General features: G+C 51.5%; 1 protein-coding gene across 16 annotated transcripts in view; it reads left to right on the forward strand.

Annotated features, from left to right (window-relative positions):
* Positions 1 to 12,626, forward strand: part of LOC105695213 (CUGBP Elav-like family member 2) — a 98,440-nt gene that overhangs the window by 77,800 nt on the left and 8,014 nt on the right. For 6 of the 16 annotated variants that reach the window (XM_023432070.1, XM_023432072.1, XM_023432073.1 and 3 more), the window contains 8 exons: positions 7,879 to 8,084; positions 8,936 to 9,067; positions 9,347 to 9,629; positions 9,793 to 9,885; positions 10,376 to 10,426; positions 11,378 to 11,500; positions 11,690 to 11,737; positions 12,212 to 12,457. In XM_023432070.1, coding sequence (XP_023287838.1) covers positions 7,879 to 8,084; positions 8,936 to 9,067; positions 9,347 to 9,629; positions 9,793 to 9,885; positions 10,376 to 10,426; positions 11,378 to 11,500; positions 11,690 to 11,737; positions 12,212 to 12,457 — 1,182 coding nt within the window. The remainder of the gene's footprint in view (positions 1 to 7,878; positions 8,085 to 8,935; positions 9,068 to 9,346; positions 9,630 to 9,792; positions 9,886 to 10,375; positions 10,427 to 11,377; positions 11,501 to 11,689; positions 11,738 to 12,211; positions 12,458 to 12,626) is intronic. The other 10 variants (XM_023432075.1, XM_023432079.1, XM_023432077.1 and 7 more) reach the window with 10 other exon arrangements.

Genomic DNA, 12,626 nt, shown 5'->3' on the forward strand with positions numbered 1-12,626 from the left:
GCGCGGCGCGCCGCAGCGCCGCCGCGCGGACGCGCCGCGGGCACGGTAATCGCCGCGTCGGCCGATCCGCTCGAAATAAGACGAAAGGCCCACAGAAGAGCGCGCCAGGAATAACTCCGCGCGTTCTGTCGTACCTGGTACCGCCGAAACGCGCTCCTGGTGCGCCACCGACCGGCATTCGTCCCGAGTCGAATCGTCGATCGATTTAGAATCGACTCCCGAAGCCGCCGAGGTGAATTCGAGACGGACGCCGCGCTGAATAAGTAGCTCGGCCCGTCGACAATGGGCATAAATAATGCATCGTCTACGGGGTCCCGACAAATCGCCGTCGATTTTTTCCTGCGATGGACTGCACCGATTATCCCCCCACGAGGATACGCCAATCGCGGGAGTCACCCCGTGCCTCGGTCGAGGCGTCGCGCATGTGTAGCGTTACATAGCGTTGCATGCACATTGAGAAAAAAAAAAGTGAATTTACCTCCAAAACTATAGGTGAAAAAAAAAGAGTCGATTCAACTTGGCATGAATTACCCCAACTCGTTATCGATTCGAATCAACTTTATGGACGAGTTTAACGTAATATGAACACAATTTGAGTTGAATTTACTTTATCTTTCAGTGTGGCGCTATGTGGCGTTGCGCAGCAATGCGCGGCGTTGCACGGCGTTGCACGGCGTTGCACGGCGTTGCACGGCGTTGCGCGGCGCTGCGTGGGAGAGTCGCGAGCGGCGGACAGCGCAGTCGCGGGAGAGAAGCGCGGCAGCTCTCGGGGGGAGTGGGGGTCGCGAGCGCTCCGCGGAGGAACGAGGTAGCTGCGGCGACGGCGGCAGTAGTGGTAGCGAGGCCGGCGCGCAGGAGGAGCGCGGAGAGAGCTGGCGCTCACTTGTTGAGTGTCGCGCCTCGAACGTCGGGTCCCGTCGTGTCGTTCGGACGCTCGCGAGTACACCGGGAGCCGCCGCGAAGTGCGCGAAGTCCTTCCCGGGAACTCCTGGACTTGCGCGCGCAACTCTTCGAATCCGCGCCGGTTGCGCGCGCAGGTAGGTCGCTACCGACCGGTGAACCTCCATAGCGTGGGGCGCCGGAGGAAGGAGAGGCAGGACCCAGGGGCCTTCTCGGCTCTCTCGAGGAAGAGCGACGGGAGTCGATCGACGAGGAATCCGCGCTTTCCGCCATTTAACAACGGCGGGGAGCGCGAGGCATGACGCATCGCGTGCCGTCGACCGCGCTATTTCCGAGGCACTCGCTCCAGGAAGTCCGTCGTCGACGAAGAACCCCCAGGGGGCCTCCTCGAGCGACCGGGTCGATCGGTCGAGCCGCGGGGGCAGAAGCCACCGAAGTCGCACCTGCGACGACCTTCGCCGTTGTAACCGCGCGCGGTTGCGTAACGCGTCCTCATCCGATTGCGTAAGCGAATCCTCGAGGAGCGAGGACGAGATCTCCCTTGTCCTTGGGAAGACGATCGTTCCCCGAGGCGCCTTCACCGGGACCCGACCGCGACGTCGCGATGTAACTCCGGGCGCGCGAATTCCGCGGATTCCGGGCTATCCGAGCGGCCGACCGCGGCCTGGTTCTCCCGGAACGAGAAGACTCGATAACGGGACCTTCGCCTGGATCTCCCTCGCGGACGGGGTACCCAAGGAATCTGGAGGATCGACCCGAAACCCCTGTAATTTTGGGTAGAATCGAGCGACCCACGATACGGGCCCCATGGGCGAATAGTCGGGGACCCCTCGTGCGCCCGAAGACGGAGGTCGCCGTTTCCGGTCGACTGCCGCGGCGATTAAACCCGCGAGTGGCGCCGGCCGAAGTGGAAGTCGAACCCACCGGAAGTGCCCGGAGGTGCAACTCTTCGTGGTCGCGGACGATGGCGATGAAAACCAGGAAGCGGTACGGCGGCGGGGCCCAACTCGGGTCCACCGCCGCGCATTATCCAGCTATAAGCCAAGCCTATTGGGCACCGCAACCGCAAACGACGCCGTATTCCGTCCCAGGTACGTTTACGGCTCTCGGCCGCGCGCAAGGAGATCTCCCTGGATGCGGCGCGGTGCATCCCGATGCGTCGGGTAATATACGTGCTTTCCTCCGCGCATTCTACTACGTACGATGTGTCCCTAGTTTTATACGCCCTTCCGTTTTTAAATAGAAAATGATAATCCAAGTAGAAATTGGATATTAAACGGGGTGAAATCGAAAGAATTTTAAACGCAAGCGTCAAATTAACAGGTTTGGAGAAAATTTTTATAAATATTTTGACTTTTTGATACGTAACCATTTCATGACACCTTGACGGCGCCTCCCGTTTTAAGTCCCGACCGTTGCGGAGACGCGCGGCGACCCTCTCGTTCTACGATTAGTATCTCGGATGGAAATCGATGGTAGGCGCGGAATCGCGGATTGCCTCGGGGGCGATAGCTGGCAAGAACGTCGCGCCTCGTCCCGCGTATTTCTAAGGCCACTTTTATCCTATCTTTAACCATTGTGCTCACTTAGTTGCGCAACGGCCACATGTGGCTACGCCGTACGCCGCGTCGAGCGCTCGTCCATGTTTTAAGGTGAAGCGAAATCCCCCTCAATTCGTTCGATTCGGCGAATCGATCGATATTTACTCGACAGGGAGAGGATCGATTTCGGGCTCGACGCGCCATCGTCGCCCGACGTCCTTGTCTCGACGACGTGACGAGTAACGCGATCGCTGTCGTCGCGACGGCGGGAACGCTTCTCGGAACGGACGCGAGGCCGCTGCGGAAGAATTTCTTCGGCCGCTGCGGAACGATTTCTCGGCCGCGATCGGCAGGTACACCTGTACACGGCAGCGAAAGGAGCGCCTGCTGGAAATCGGGCCGGCAATTCTTCTCCGCGCGGCGCGTCGAAGAAAATGAATAAATGCGTACCTGCATAAATATACATACTCCTTGCGTGTCGACTGAGCCATCACTATTAATAAACGGAGGTTCTCGTCTCTTCGCGAGTCTCGACAGTCGATACTCGAGTCCGTTAGCGGCTCGCGCTAATTCGCCTCGGAGAGACCTCTTTAAAAATATATTCCCGGTCGTTACGCCACCAGGAGTCGCCATTTTGCGAGCCGATTTCTCGAGCCGTGGCGGGGGTTCGCGAGGAAATCGGCGAAAACCGATTGACTTTGGTTTCTATGACGAACGGTAACGGGATTTGGGAACGAGTCCCGCTCGACCTTAAAATTCTGACGTTTCGGTGACTTCCAACAATTTCCAGCTGATCTCGAGTATCGAAATCCATGATTTAACGAGTTAATAATCCCTCGCCCCGAACAATAAGAGAAACGCGGACGCTTTGCGCCGATAGTTACGAGCCGTTGGAGAGATCGGTGACGCAGGTGGGAATTGTTTCGCTTCGTTTCCGAGAACGTTTACGTTCCCGAGCGTCGCGACGTCGACGGCGGCCGTTCCGCGTAATCGCGACCCGCGATGCGACCGCCACCTGTTATTCCAGTCGGTAATTCGAGCTCGCGTGCGCGATTCCACGCTCGATTCCACGCTCGATCGGGTCGGCATTGATCGTGACATTCGCGACCGGATATTTTCGCGACGGGCGAGTCCTGGTTATTCCGCGGTTCGCGACCTACGAGGAACGTCGCCGTTCGCGAATTCCGTGGTGAGTTTCGCGATGCGTCTCGCGGTCGTCGCGGGTTGCGCAATCCATTAGCGGCCGTCACCTAACCTCCCTCTTCTCGCCGCACCGGCCTAGCCGAAAGGTGATACGCCTACGACCCGAGGACGCGTTTTCGAGTTCGACGTTGCCCCGATATCGAACACCTGCCGCGCGTCCTCTCCGGACCCTCGAGGCCGCACTCCGCGGGAGGAATGCAACTTCACCCGTTTGCCTTGTCCTAGCGAAACGAAAGTGACGTCAAAGCGTTCGTGAAACTTCTCTTTCAAATATCGTTTTTAATCGGTATTGGGAATGGGCTTATAAATTGTCGGGACGTTTAGTTTTAAAAACGGACAGTTTTGCAGCTTTGAAATTTTCGAGGGGGGAAATTACCTAAGAGTTCCTTGACCCCCTATGGTGACATTGCACTCCCGCGACCTTTAACTCGAAGCGTATCGAAGCGTTCCATGTGTAATCGCATCCGGTATGCGGACGCCTGACGACCGCATAAAGCGATCGACGCGTTTTTAACGCGCGGTCGACGGGGGCATTTACCTGTTATATTTAAGACAATCGTAAATTCTTTTAAAAAAAATTTTTTCGACGCTGCAAAGCGATTCGCAAGCATCGTTCCTCGAATCAACGTTCCGGAAATAGATGGGGAAAAAAATAAAAAAACGCGTCACGCGAGGCGGCAGAGCCTATACGGTGTTACCAGGGGTGTTAACCGTACCGTTGTTATAAAATTTGTCCTACTATTTTTAATCCAACCGTAGGCGAGTAAACGGAACCCGCGACAGGATCGTAACCTCGCGCACCTTCGGTCCCGACCTGTCCCAATCGAATCCTGAACGATACCGGGATTCCAGCGTGGATGTTCGCGGTGGACGGTCGTGAAAGGTTGCCGCGGGGCGAAATAGAAATCTCCGTCGTTTGCGCTCGAGGCGCCTTCGTTACGGCACCGGGAGAGCCGTTTGCGATACTAACCTAACCTCCCCCGATTATGGAATCGAGTGGATATTTGATCGTACAGGTGAATTTCCGTAAGGTTTCGAGCTGGAAAAATGATGCGACGTTTCCGAATAAATTCATGCCCATTTTCACGCGTTCGCCCGAAAGTTTCTCGTTACGACCGTGAATTATTTTTCCACACGTAGGCCGGAATCGAATCGAAGCGGACCGGACCGGTCCATGGGCGCGGCCTGGCCGATTCTTGGCCCCGCCCAAACCCCATGGTCCACGCCATTCCCTATGGGGACGGAAATTCCCTTGGACGTCTCCCCTCCCGAGTGCAACCGATCTTTCTCGCGCTCCGGGCGCTGTTCCGTGCCGTTTCCCCCGCCGGCAGCGCTGGCGGTTCCGGGGCGATTCCGCCGCGGTCTCGGCTCCTCTCCTTGTCTTGGCGCTTACGTAACTTCCCGCGTGCCGCGTATAAGGAAGTCAAGGATGTTTGAAAGTGCAGTCATTACTGCGCCCGCCTAAGTGGAATTCTTTGAGGCCGTAATCGCCCTCCTCGCGCCATCGTCCACCCGCACGGGAAAAAAGACATTTGCGGCTTCAGCAAAGGACATCGTTGCCGATCGATTTTTGCGAGGAGTCGCTTCTTTTTATGACCGTGAATTCTTCTCTACGTGCAACGAGGCGCGACGCGATTCGCTTCGATCGAGTTCGGCAAACGTCGCCTGGAGAACGCGTTTCCTCGCCCTCGACCGTTTGCTCCGAAAGGGGGCCGTACGGAACGCGCACCTGTTGCGTCGAAAATTTTTCCCGCGAGGACGGATATACTTTGTTGACTCCGTTTATTTTCGGCGGGATTCACTAGGCGGTTTCCGAACGCTCTCGCTCTGAACGTTCCCTGCGCGAGTTCGGGCCCGGTACCCTTAAAAAAGTGTCGAGGAGGTTTCGCTTCGCCTTAAGAGGACGCTTCCGCGGACGCCCCCCTCGGGCGATGGGGCAACGAACGGCTCGCCGTTGGACGGAGGAACGGGAAGTCGGTTCACCGTTTCTCCGAGAGGCCGCAAACTCGTTCTCGGTCGACCGATCCACTGACACGGTCTCCGGCCGAGGATGCATCGCTCCCTCCATTTTGCGAAGGCATCTCTTGACGAGTCCTCGTCCTCGTCCTTTGATGGAAACACCGGCCGGTGACGTGACGTGGACGGAACGCGGGACGAACACCGACCGTATCCGTATCCGAGATTCGTCGACGCGGTGAAAGTTTTCCCGCGACCCTGACCTTGTCGAGGTGGATGAAATTTTCGCAAGGAAATTAATTAAACGCGGTTAACGTTAAATTCTGAGGCTTTCGTCCCTTGAGAAAAAAATTCATTTAACCGATGGAACGTTTCGTTCATTCCAAGAGTAATCATTTCTCTTGTTATTGACTCGAATAAACTGAAATTAATTGTCGAGCTCATCGAAAGAAATGAATTGGGCGTGTTTCTCGTAAATTTTCAATTTGTCGGTAGCCGTTCAGTTCTTGAACGGTATCGATGAGCTCGTTGTCGATCGCTCGATCCTTCTGGTCGCGATGTCAATGCCAAGGTCCGATTCGTTTCGCGGAGGACGAGCGGACGAAAGTCTTGACGCAAGAAGCAATTACTCGAGATTCGCGGCCGACCGGCGATGCGGAGCGCGATGAATCGGCACCGCGAGCGTTTCTCGATTTGCATTTGACCCAGTCCCGGCTTGGCTGGTCATTGGCCTCGTCCCATCGTTCCGCGGGCGGCCGTTTACGCAAACCCGCGTCGGCCGCCCACGTAACGCGCGTCGAGGCGTCGCGAAGACTCGCGACGACGCTAATTGTCGCGTCGACCCGTTCGCAGATTTCGGGTATCGTCTCCTGAACGCGTCCATGGACGACGTCGGAAAGTGGAGAGGGAACGGACCTCGAGAAAAAAAAAATTAATTTCACCAAAGAAATATTTCTTCCGCTCGATAAAATTTTTCTCTCAGGCTAAAAGAGAATATCGCAGCGGACAAATATTTCGCTGGCCCCACTTTCGAGCGTTCGCATTCGTTGCTGCAAAATTTTTTTTTATGACCGTGAAATCTTTTTCCGCGGGGACGGGTTTCGCTCGAAACTCGGCGAAGTCGGTCGACGCCGATCCGCGGGTACGTGCTAGAACGCGCCCGACGACGACTCCATTTGCAATTGAAATGGGTACCTCGAGACGAGACCAAGAAGCATCGGGAGGGTTTCTCGCGTTCGCGTACCTGACGTTCCCTTGTCATTTTCGAATACCTCCAAAAAAGGGTACTATCTACCTGGAGGACAAAAATTCATCGGCGGGACCTTTGACGCCACTTTCGTCTCACCTTAAAATCCATGATCTCCCGAGATAATAATCTCGATTGACGGCGCGCTCCATTTTTTTTTTTCTTTCCCCCATGGCGTAGTGGTCCGAATTATTGATCAAATCGAGTTAAGTCGAGTTAAATCGAGTCGCGGCGGAGGATTCGGGAAGGCATGCAAGAGGGGCGGACTTGCCAGTTTCACTAATCAGAGATTCTTCGCTCGACCTCGGGGCTTTCCCGTGTACCGCTCCGCCGCTATTCGGCTCCGCTTCCTGCGCGCGTCGCCCCCGTCCATACTAATGAAAGAAACCGCCTCGGGCCGCGTCGCGTACTCGCGGCCAAGCCCGAAGCCGGAGTCGAAAAAAACCGCGAGGAGCTTCTCCGACCGAGGCCCCACCAGGCGAATATTCGCGCGCGAGGTTAAGGTGAAGGGGAACGCGTCGAAACATTTTTTCGACGCCGGCGACGACGACGTATTTATATCGACAGCTGGGGAGAATTCCTGAATCCAGGGGATTTCTGGGGTTTTACTTCGATTTCTCCATAATTATTCTACGGAAACGACATATGGAGTATGCCATTTAGGGCAGTACCCGATGTCATTCTACCCAGTCGTCGATATGAATTCAAAATTCGGCAACGTAGATATTTATAAGTTCGACTTCACCTCGACTCGGGGTAGGCGATCGCTAATCGTAGGCGCGCGTGAATTATTGCCGTTAAACGGTTAACGATGCGGCCCGCATACGGGGGTTTACGCAGCTGCTCGCGGGATTTAATAGTCCGAACTCGAGTAGGAGGTGCGCCGTGGGCGGGTAAACGGAGTCGGGCGGTCGCGGGCCGGCCGAAGTCCCGAAGTCAGGGCTGCCACCGTCGCGATTCGGAGGGTAGGAGAAATTAGCGCGTGGACGCTCCTACGTTTACTCACGTGGAACTTGGATGTTTTTCTTACAGAACGCAAACTCTTCGTCGGCATGCTCTCGAAGAAGTACGGGGAAAACGACGTGCGAAGCATGTTCAGCGTGTACGGGGCTATCGAGGAGTGCGCCGTCTTGAGGGATACCGCGGGGCAAAGCAAGGGCTGTGCCTTTGTCACCTTTGCCAGTAAGCAGAATGCTATCAACGCCATTAAGGTCCTTCATCATTCCATTACGATGGAGGTAAATGATCAGTACCGAGAGACCTCGGTCTTAGCTTGTAACGACGCGAGCGTAGCCGTATAATTACCCTGCACCGAGAGAAAAAATTCATCGAACGAAAAAAATATTTGGTTGATTCAAGGGATCGTCATTTGACTCAAAGGGAATCGTTAGAATTCCGGAGAAACGTTCGGGCCTGGTTTATTCGAGTTTTTGTTCGAGTGAAATAATTATTTCTTGAATGAAGAAAATATTTCGGGTCGTTTCGAGGGATTCGGGCAGAATTTTCCGTGGGACGGGTCGTTGTATCCTCGAAAGGTGTCACGTCGGGCCGCTAATTGTTACGGAAAAGTCCGCCTTTGCGAGCGGGACGTTAGTCGAGGAACAGGAGGTGAATACCGAGGGGGAGAATCTGGCACCACCCGGAGAAACGTTTATTGCGTGCAAATGGCGACACGTCAGCCCCGCGCGAAAAATATGCGCGTTGTGCACCGGATGTCCAACCGTTGGACGAAAATGTCTGACGTCCGCGGATCGTTCCCAGGTCGGATTTAGCTTGGAAGCCCTCGGAATATTAAGGGGCAGGGAAACGCGCCGAGAAATTTGATCCACGTCTGTAAAAAAGGTTCTTCTCGAGGGGACTGTTCACTTGGAAATGTTCCTACGATTCCTAAAATTTCTTGTTACGAGGGTGAATTCTTTTTCTGCGGGTACGTTTCGTAAAAAGAGCTGCTTCGTTTCGAAGTTGGGATTATTTCCGGCTGGCTCCTCGGTGAATCCTCGCGGAACTCGTGCGCCCCCCCTAACGAATTGGGGCAATTGGAAACTTGGACGATTTTAATGTCGTAGCCGAACCTACATTTCTTTCTCAGGGATGCTCGTCGCCGCTGGTCGTGAAGTTCGCCGACACGCAAAAGGAGAAGGACCAGAAGCGGATGCAGCAGATACAGGCGAACCTCTGGAACATTGCAGGAGTTAACATGACGCCTCACTACCTTGCTACCGTGAGTTCCTCCACCCAGTCTTAAGGTGATACCAAAGGGTCATTCTATGTATACGTTAAAATATTTATAAAACTTTTCTCCAAACTGGGCGCTCTAGTCCGTGATAAAGAAAAAAAAATGTTGTCACCCGATGAAGTTTCCAACGAATCGATGCATCCAGTTTGGAGAAAAGTTTCATAAACGAGAGACCTCTTTGACGCCACTTTTGCATCACCTTAAAATCCACGATTTCCTGAGTGAATACAACCTCCTAATTTTCCCGCGTGAACTCGATCGCAGAACGACGCGCCTTCGCTCGCGCCAACGTCCCTTCAACTGCTGCAGCAACTGCAGGCAACTTCGAGTGCAGCGACGCCGGTGGGCGCGAGCGCGGGGGCAGGTGCAGCGGGCACTCTGTCGAGCGTGCAGCATCAGTTGCTGTTGCAGCAGCACCTAGGCCTCGGGGCTAGCACCCTGGCGCCGGCTGCACCCCCGCCAGTCCCGAGTCCATCCGAAATAAGTCCCGCGAACCTGCAGAGTCTGGCCACCCTGGCATCCCTCGGTAACTCTGCAGGTGAGTACGGTCAGTACCGATGTTAACAGCTACCTACATTGAGAAAAAACAAATTCACCGAACCAAAGAAATATTTTGATAACTCAAAGAATAATTAAAGTTTCGGACAGTTCGGTTCAATACTCTTGAAAAAAGTGTCTCATTCGAGACAACTGATTTGGGGACATTACAGCTAATGCCGGAGTGTCGCCTATGAGTATGCAGAACCTCGTTACTCTCGCTGCGATGACGGGAGGAAATGGAAACCTTCAAGTGTCGCCTAATAGTGAGTATCGATGATAACGGTCGAAGCTTCCTTGCGGATTCCGAGACGATTAACGATTAGCAGCTTCATCTAAAAGTCGACGGGATCGCATCCAGTATTGCCGTTAACAGTAGTTTAAAATTAGGTTTACTAATATTAACGGACTTGCCTTTTTGTTTGCATCGCTAAAAAATATGGCTCGATATTTTGGCTCGTAACGTTCTTAAGGTGATATGAAAAGGGTCATCTATATATATATCAAAGCGTGAAAATATTACAAATCTCCGTAAAAATTTCAGTTCGTAGAAAAGTTTCACAATCGAGACCTCTTTGACGCCCCTTTCGTGTCACCTTAATCGCCCTTTATCATCCGCCTCTCTGAATTCGGAGATGCACCTGTGCCAGGTACATTTACTCGTACCACGTGTCGAAACGTAAATGGGAGTCACATACGGCGTGACGTTGTTACGTGTACGATGCATATTGATATCAAGATCGAATGCTTTTGTATGTGTTTCAGCGCTAAGCGGATTGGCGAATTCGACAGCAGGTATGTCGCTATGTACGTGTCGCATTGCCTGGTACAGTATTAACCATTACTAAATTTAGTATTATTAAACCATAACCTACATTGGGATCCCCTCCAAGCTCGATTATCATTTTGTAATCCGCTTTATCGCTATTCCTTTATGTGCCTGGTGTTAACTTTTCCAGATGCCACTTTGCCGTTGTGACATCTGGATTTGATCTTTTTATTATCTATAAGTGTATCATACCGAATGAGTTATTCGTTATATAATAATTCGTTTTGCCTGTAGAACGAATTTATTAAATATTTGTAGTCGACGTATATGGGTTACGTATAATTTATATAACACTGAGTAGCGATGTCTGTACAAATCTGTTGCCGTTATCAGAGCTGGGAATATGTCATAGTGTAACGGTTGAGGGGCTGGTACTTGTACATATTTAAATTTTAGTGGAAAGTCACAAAACGATACACGTGCACCAGTAGTCACTTTTAATTGGACATATCATGCATTTCAATAGCAACACATTATTACATATTTTACACGTATTTGTAATCACTCGGTCAGATAATCTCAAATATGAAAAACAGTTTTAACAATGGAAACATTTGATTTTCTTCCTGCTTAGCTGCCCTTCTTGGAAAGACAGGCAGTACAGGTGAGATCTCTATGTCCTCGTATGCTTGTTTTCAATGACGTCCTTCTCAATCATTCGATTCAAAAGGAATTCAATGAAACGTTGCAATATATTATCGATGTCTGAAAATGTACAAAATAATGAAGTGTCCGTAAATCGAATCTACACTGAAAAAAAAAAATGCATTGCACCAAAAAAATATTTCTTTGAACAGTACCCAAGAAATATTTTGATAATTCAAAAAATAATTATTTAACTCGAACTCACTCACGACTCTTGTATATCTTATTTTATGTTTATCACTTTTTTGTCCATTCGGTAAAATTAATATTCGTAATTTTTTCAGGGTCAACCGGAGGAAGCCTAAGTCCGGTGACGTCCCTAGCTCTGAATTCCTTAACAGGGACACCTTTAAACGGTTTTCAAGACTCCCTAAGCAACGCCTATTCGAGTTTGCAACAATATGCAGGTGGGTGTCACGGAATGATTTTCTTACACTGCAGATCCTCGCGTCTTTTTTTACTCGACGGACAATAGAATTAGACGTTCCACGTTGTACGCAGACATAGAGAAACTATTACCTGTAATTCTATTCGACACGCTGTCATGCGTATTATCGTATCAAGTATTTTCTAATGCTTCACTGTGCGCATTAAAGCTCTCATTGGAAAAACAACGGTGACTGTGGAAAAGAAAGAGTTACATAGTGAGTAATTAATAATGAAATTTAGCGAGGAGCTGTTCCCTCGGAAATCAATGGAATTCCTTCTTTGAAGACAGCAATCCGATTCGGTAACGAGTAACGTTCGGCCTTAAAATTGCGACAGTATTTTGGTGATTTCCGTTTGCGTTTTCCAGCTGATCTCGACATGATTTCGAGCGGAAAAATCCATGATTTCCTGAGTGAATACCCCCTTGAAATTTAGCCTGCTTTACGTAGACGTGCCGCTGTTGCGCGAGAAATTGCTACTGCAGACAATGAAACATTGTCTTTTATAATAGTGGAAATATATAGCGAATTTTTATTAATTTAATTAATCGTTATTATCGGTACATATAGCTTTACTCTCGTAGCGGCACAACTTTGTACCTTGTACAGAATAAGCCCTGCATCCGCGAGTATTAGTCAGCTTTATCCGATAATTTGGTCCCCGATGCGCTTACGATCATCTTTCCTCAGGGTTTCCTGCCTTCACGGGATCGAGTGCAGCAGCTGCAGCAGCTGCGGCTGCTGCTGCAGCCGTGCAAAATGCCAACTCCCCCGCCGGTAAACAGATAGAGGGACCCGAGGGTGCCAACCTCTTCATCTACTATCTACCCCAGGAATTCAGCGACAACGACCTCACTTCTACCTTCATGCCATTTGGCAACGTCCTATCTGCCAAAGTATTCATTGACAAACAGACGAAACTCAGCAAGTGCTTTGGTACGTATGAAGAATTATTAGAGAATTAAGGTGTTATGGAAGTGTGATATACGTCGAAAAAAGGAAAATATACAATTTTTTCTCAGACTGGGTGCACCCGATCTCTAGACTTGCTAACGGCGTTGGAGGTTAACTTGTCGGCAGTAATATTTAAGCTCGTTAACCTTTG

The sequence above is a fragment of the Orussus abietinus genome, unplaced genomic scaffold, assembly GCF_000612105.2.
Source record: "Orussus abietinus isolate OABI.00-Male unplaced genomic scaffold, Oabi_2.0 scaffold142, whole genome shotgun sequence".
Taxonomy (NCBI): Eukaryota; Metazoa; Arthropoda; class Insecta; order Hymenoptera; family Orussidae; genus Orussus; species Orussus abietinus.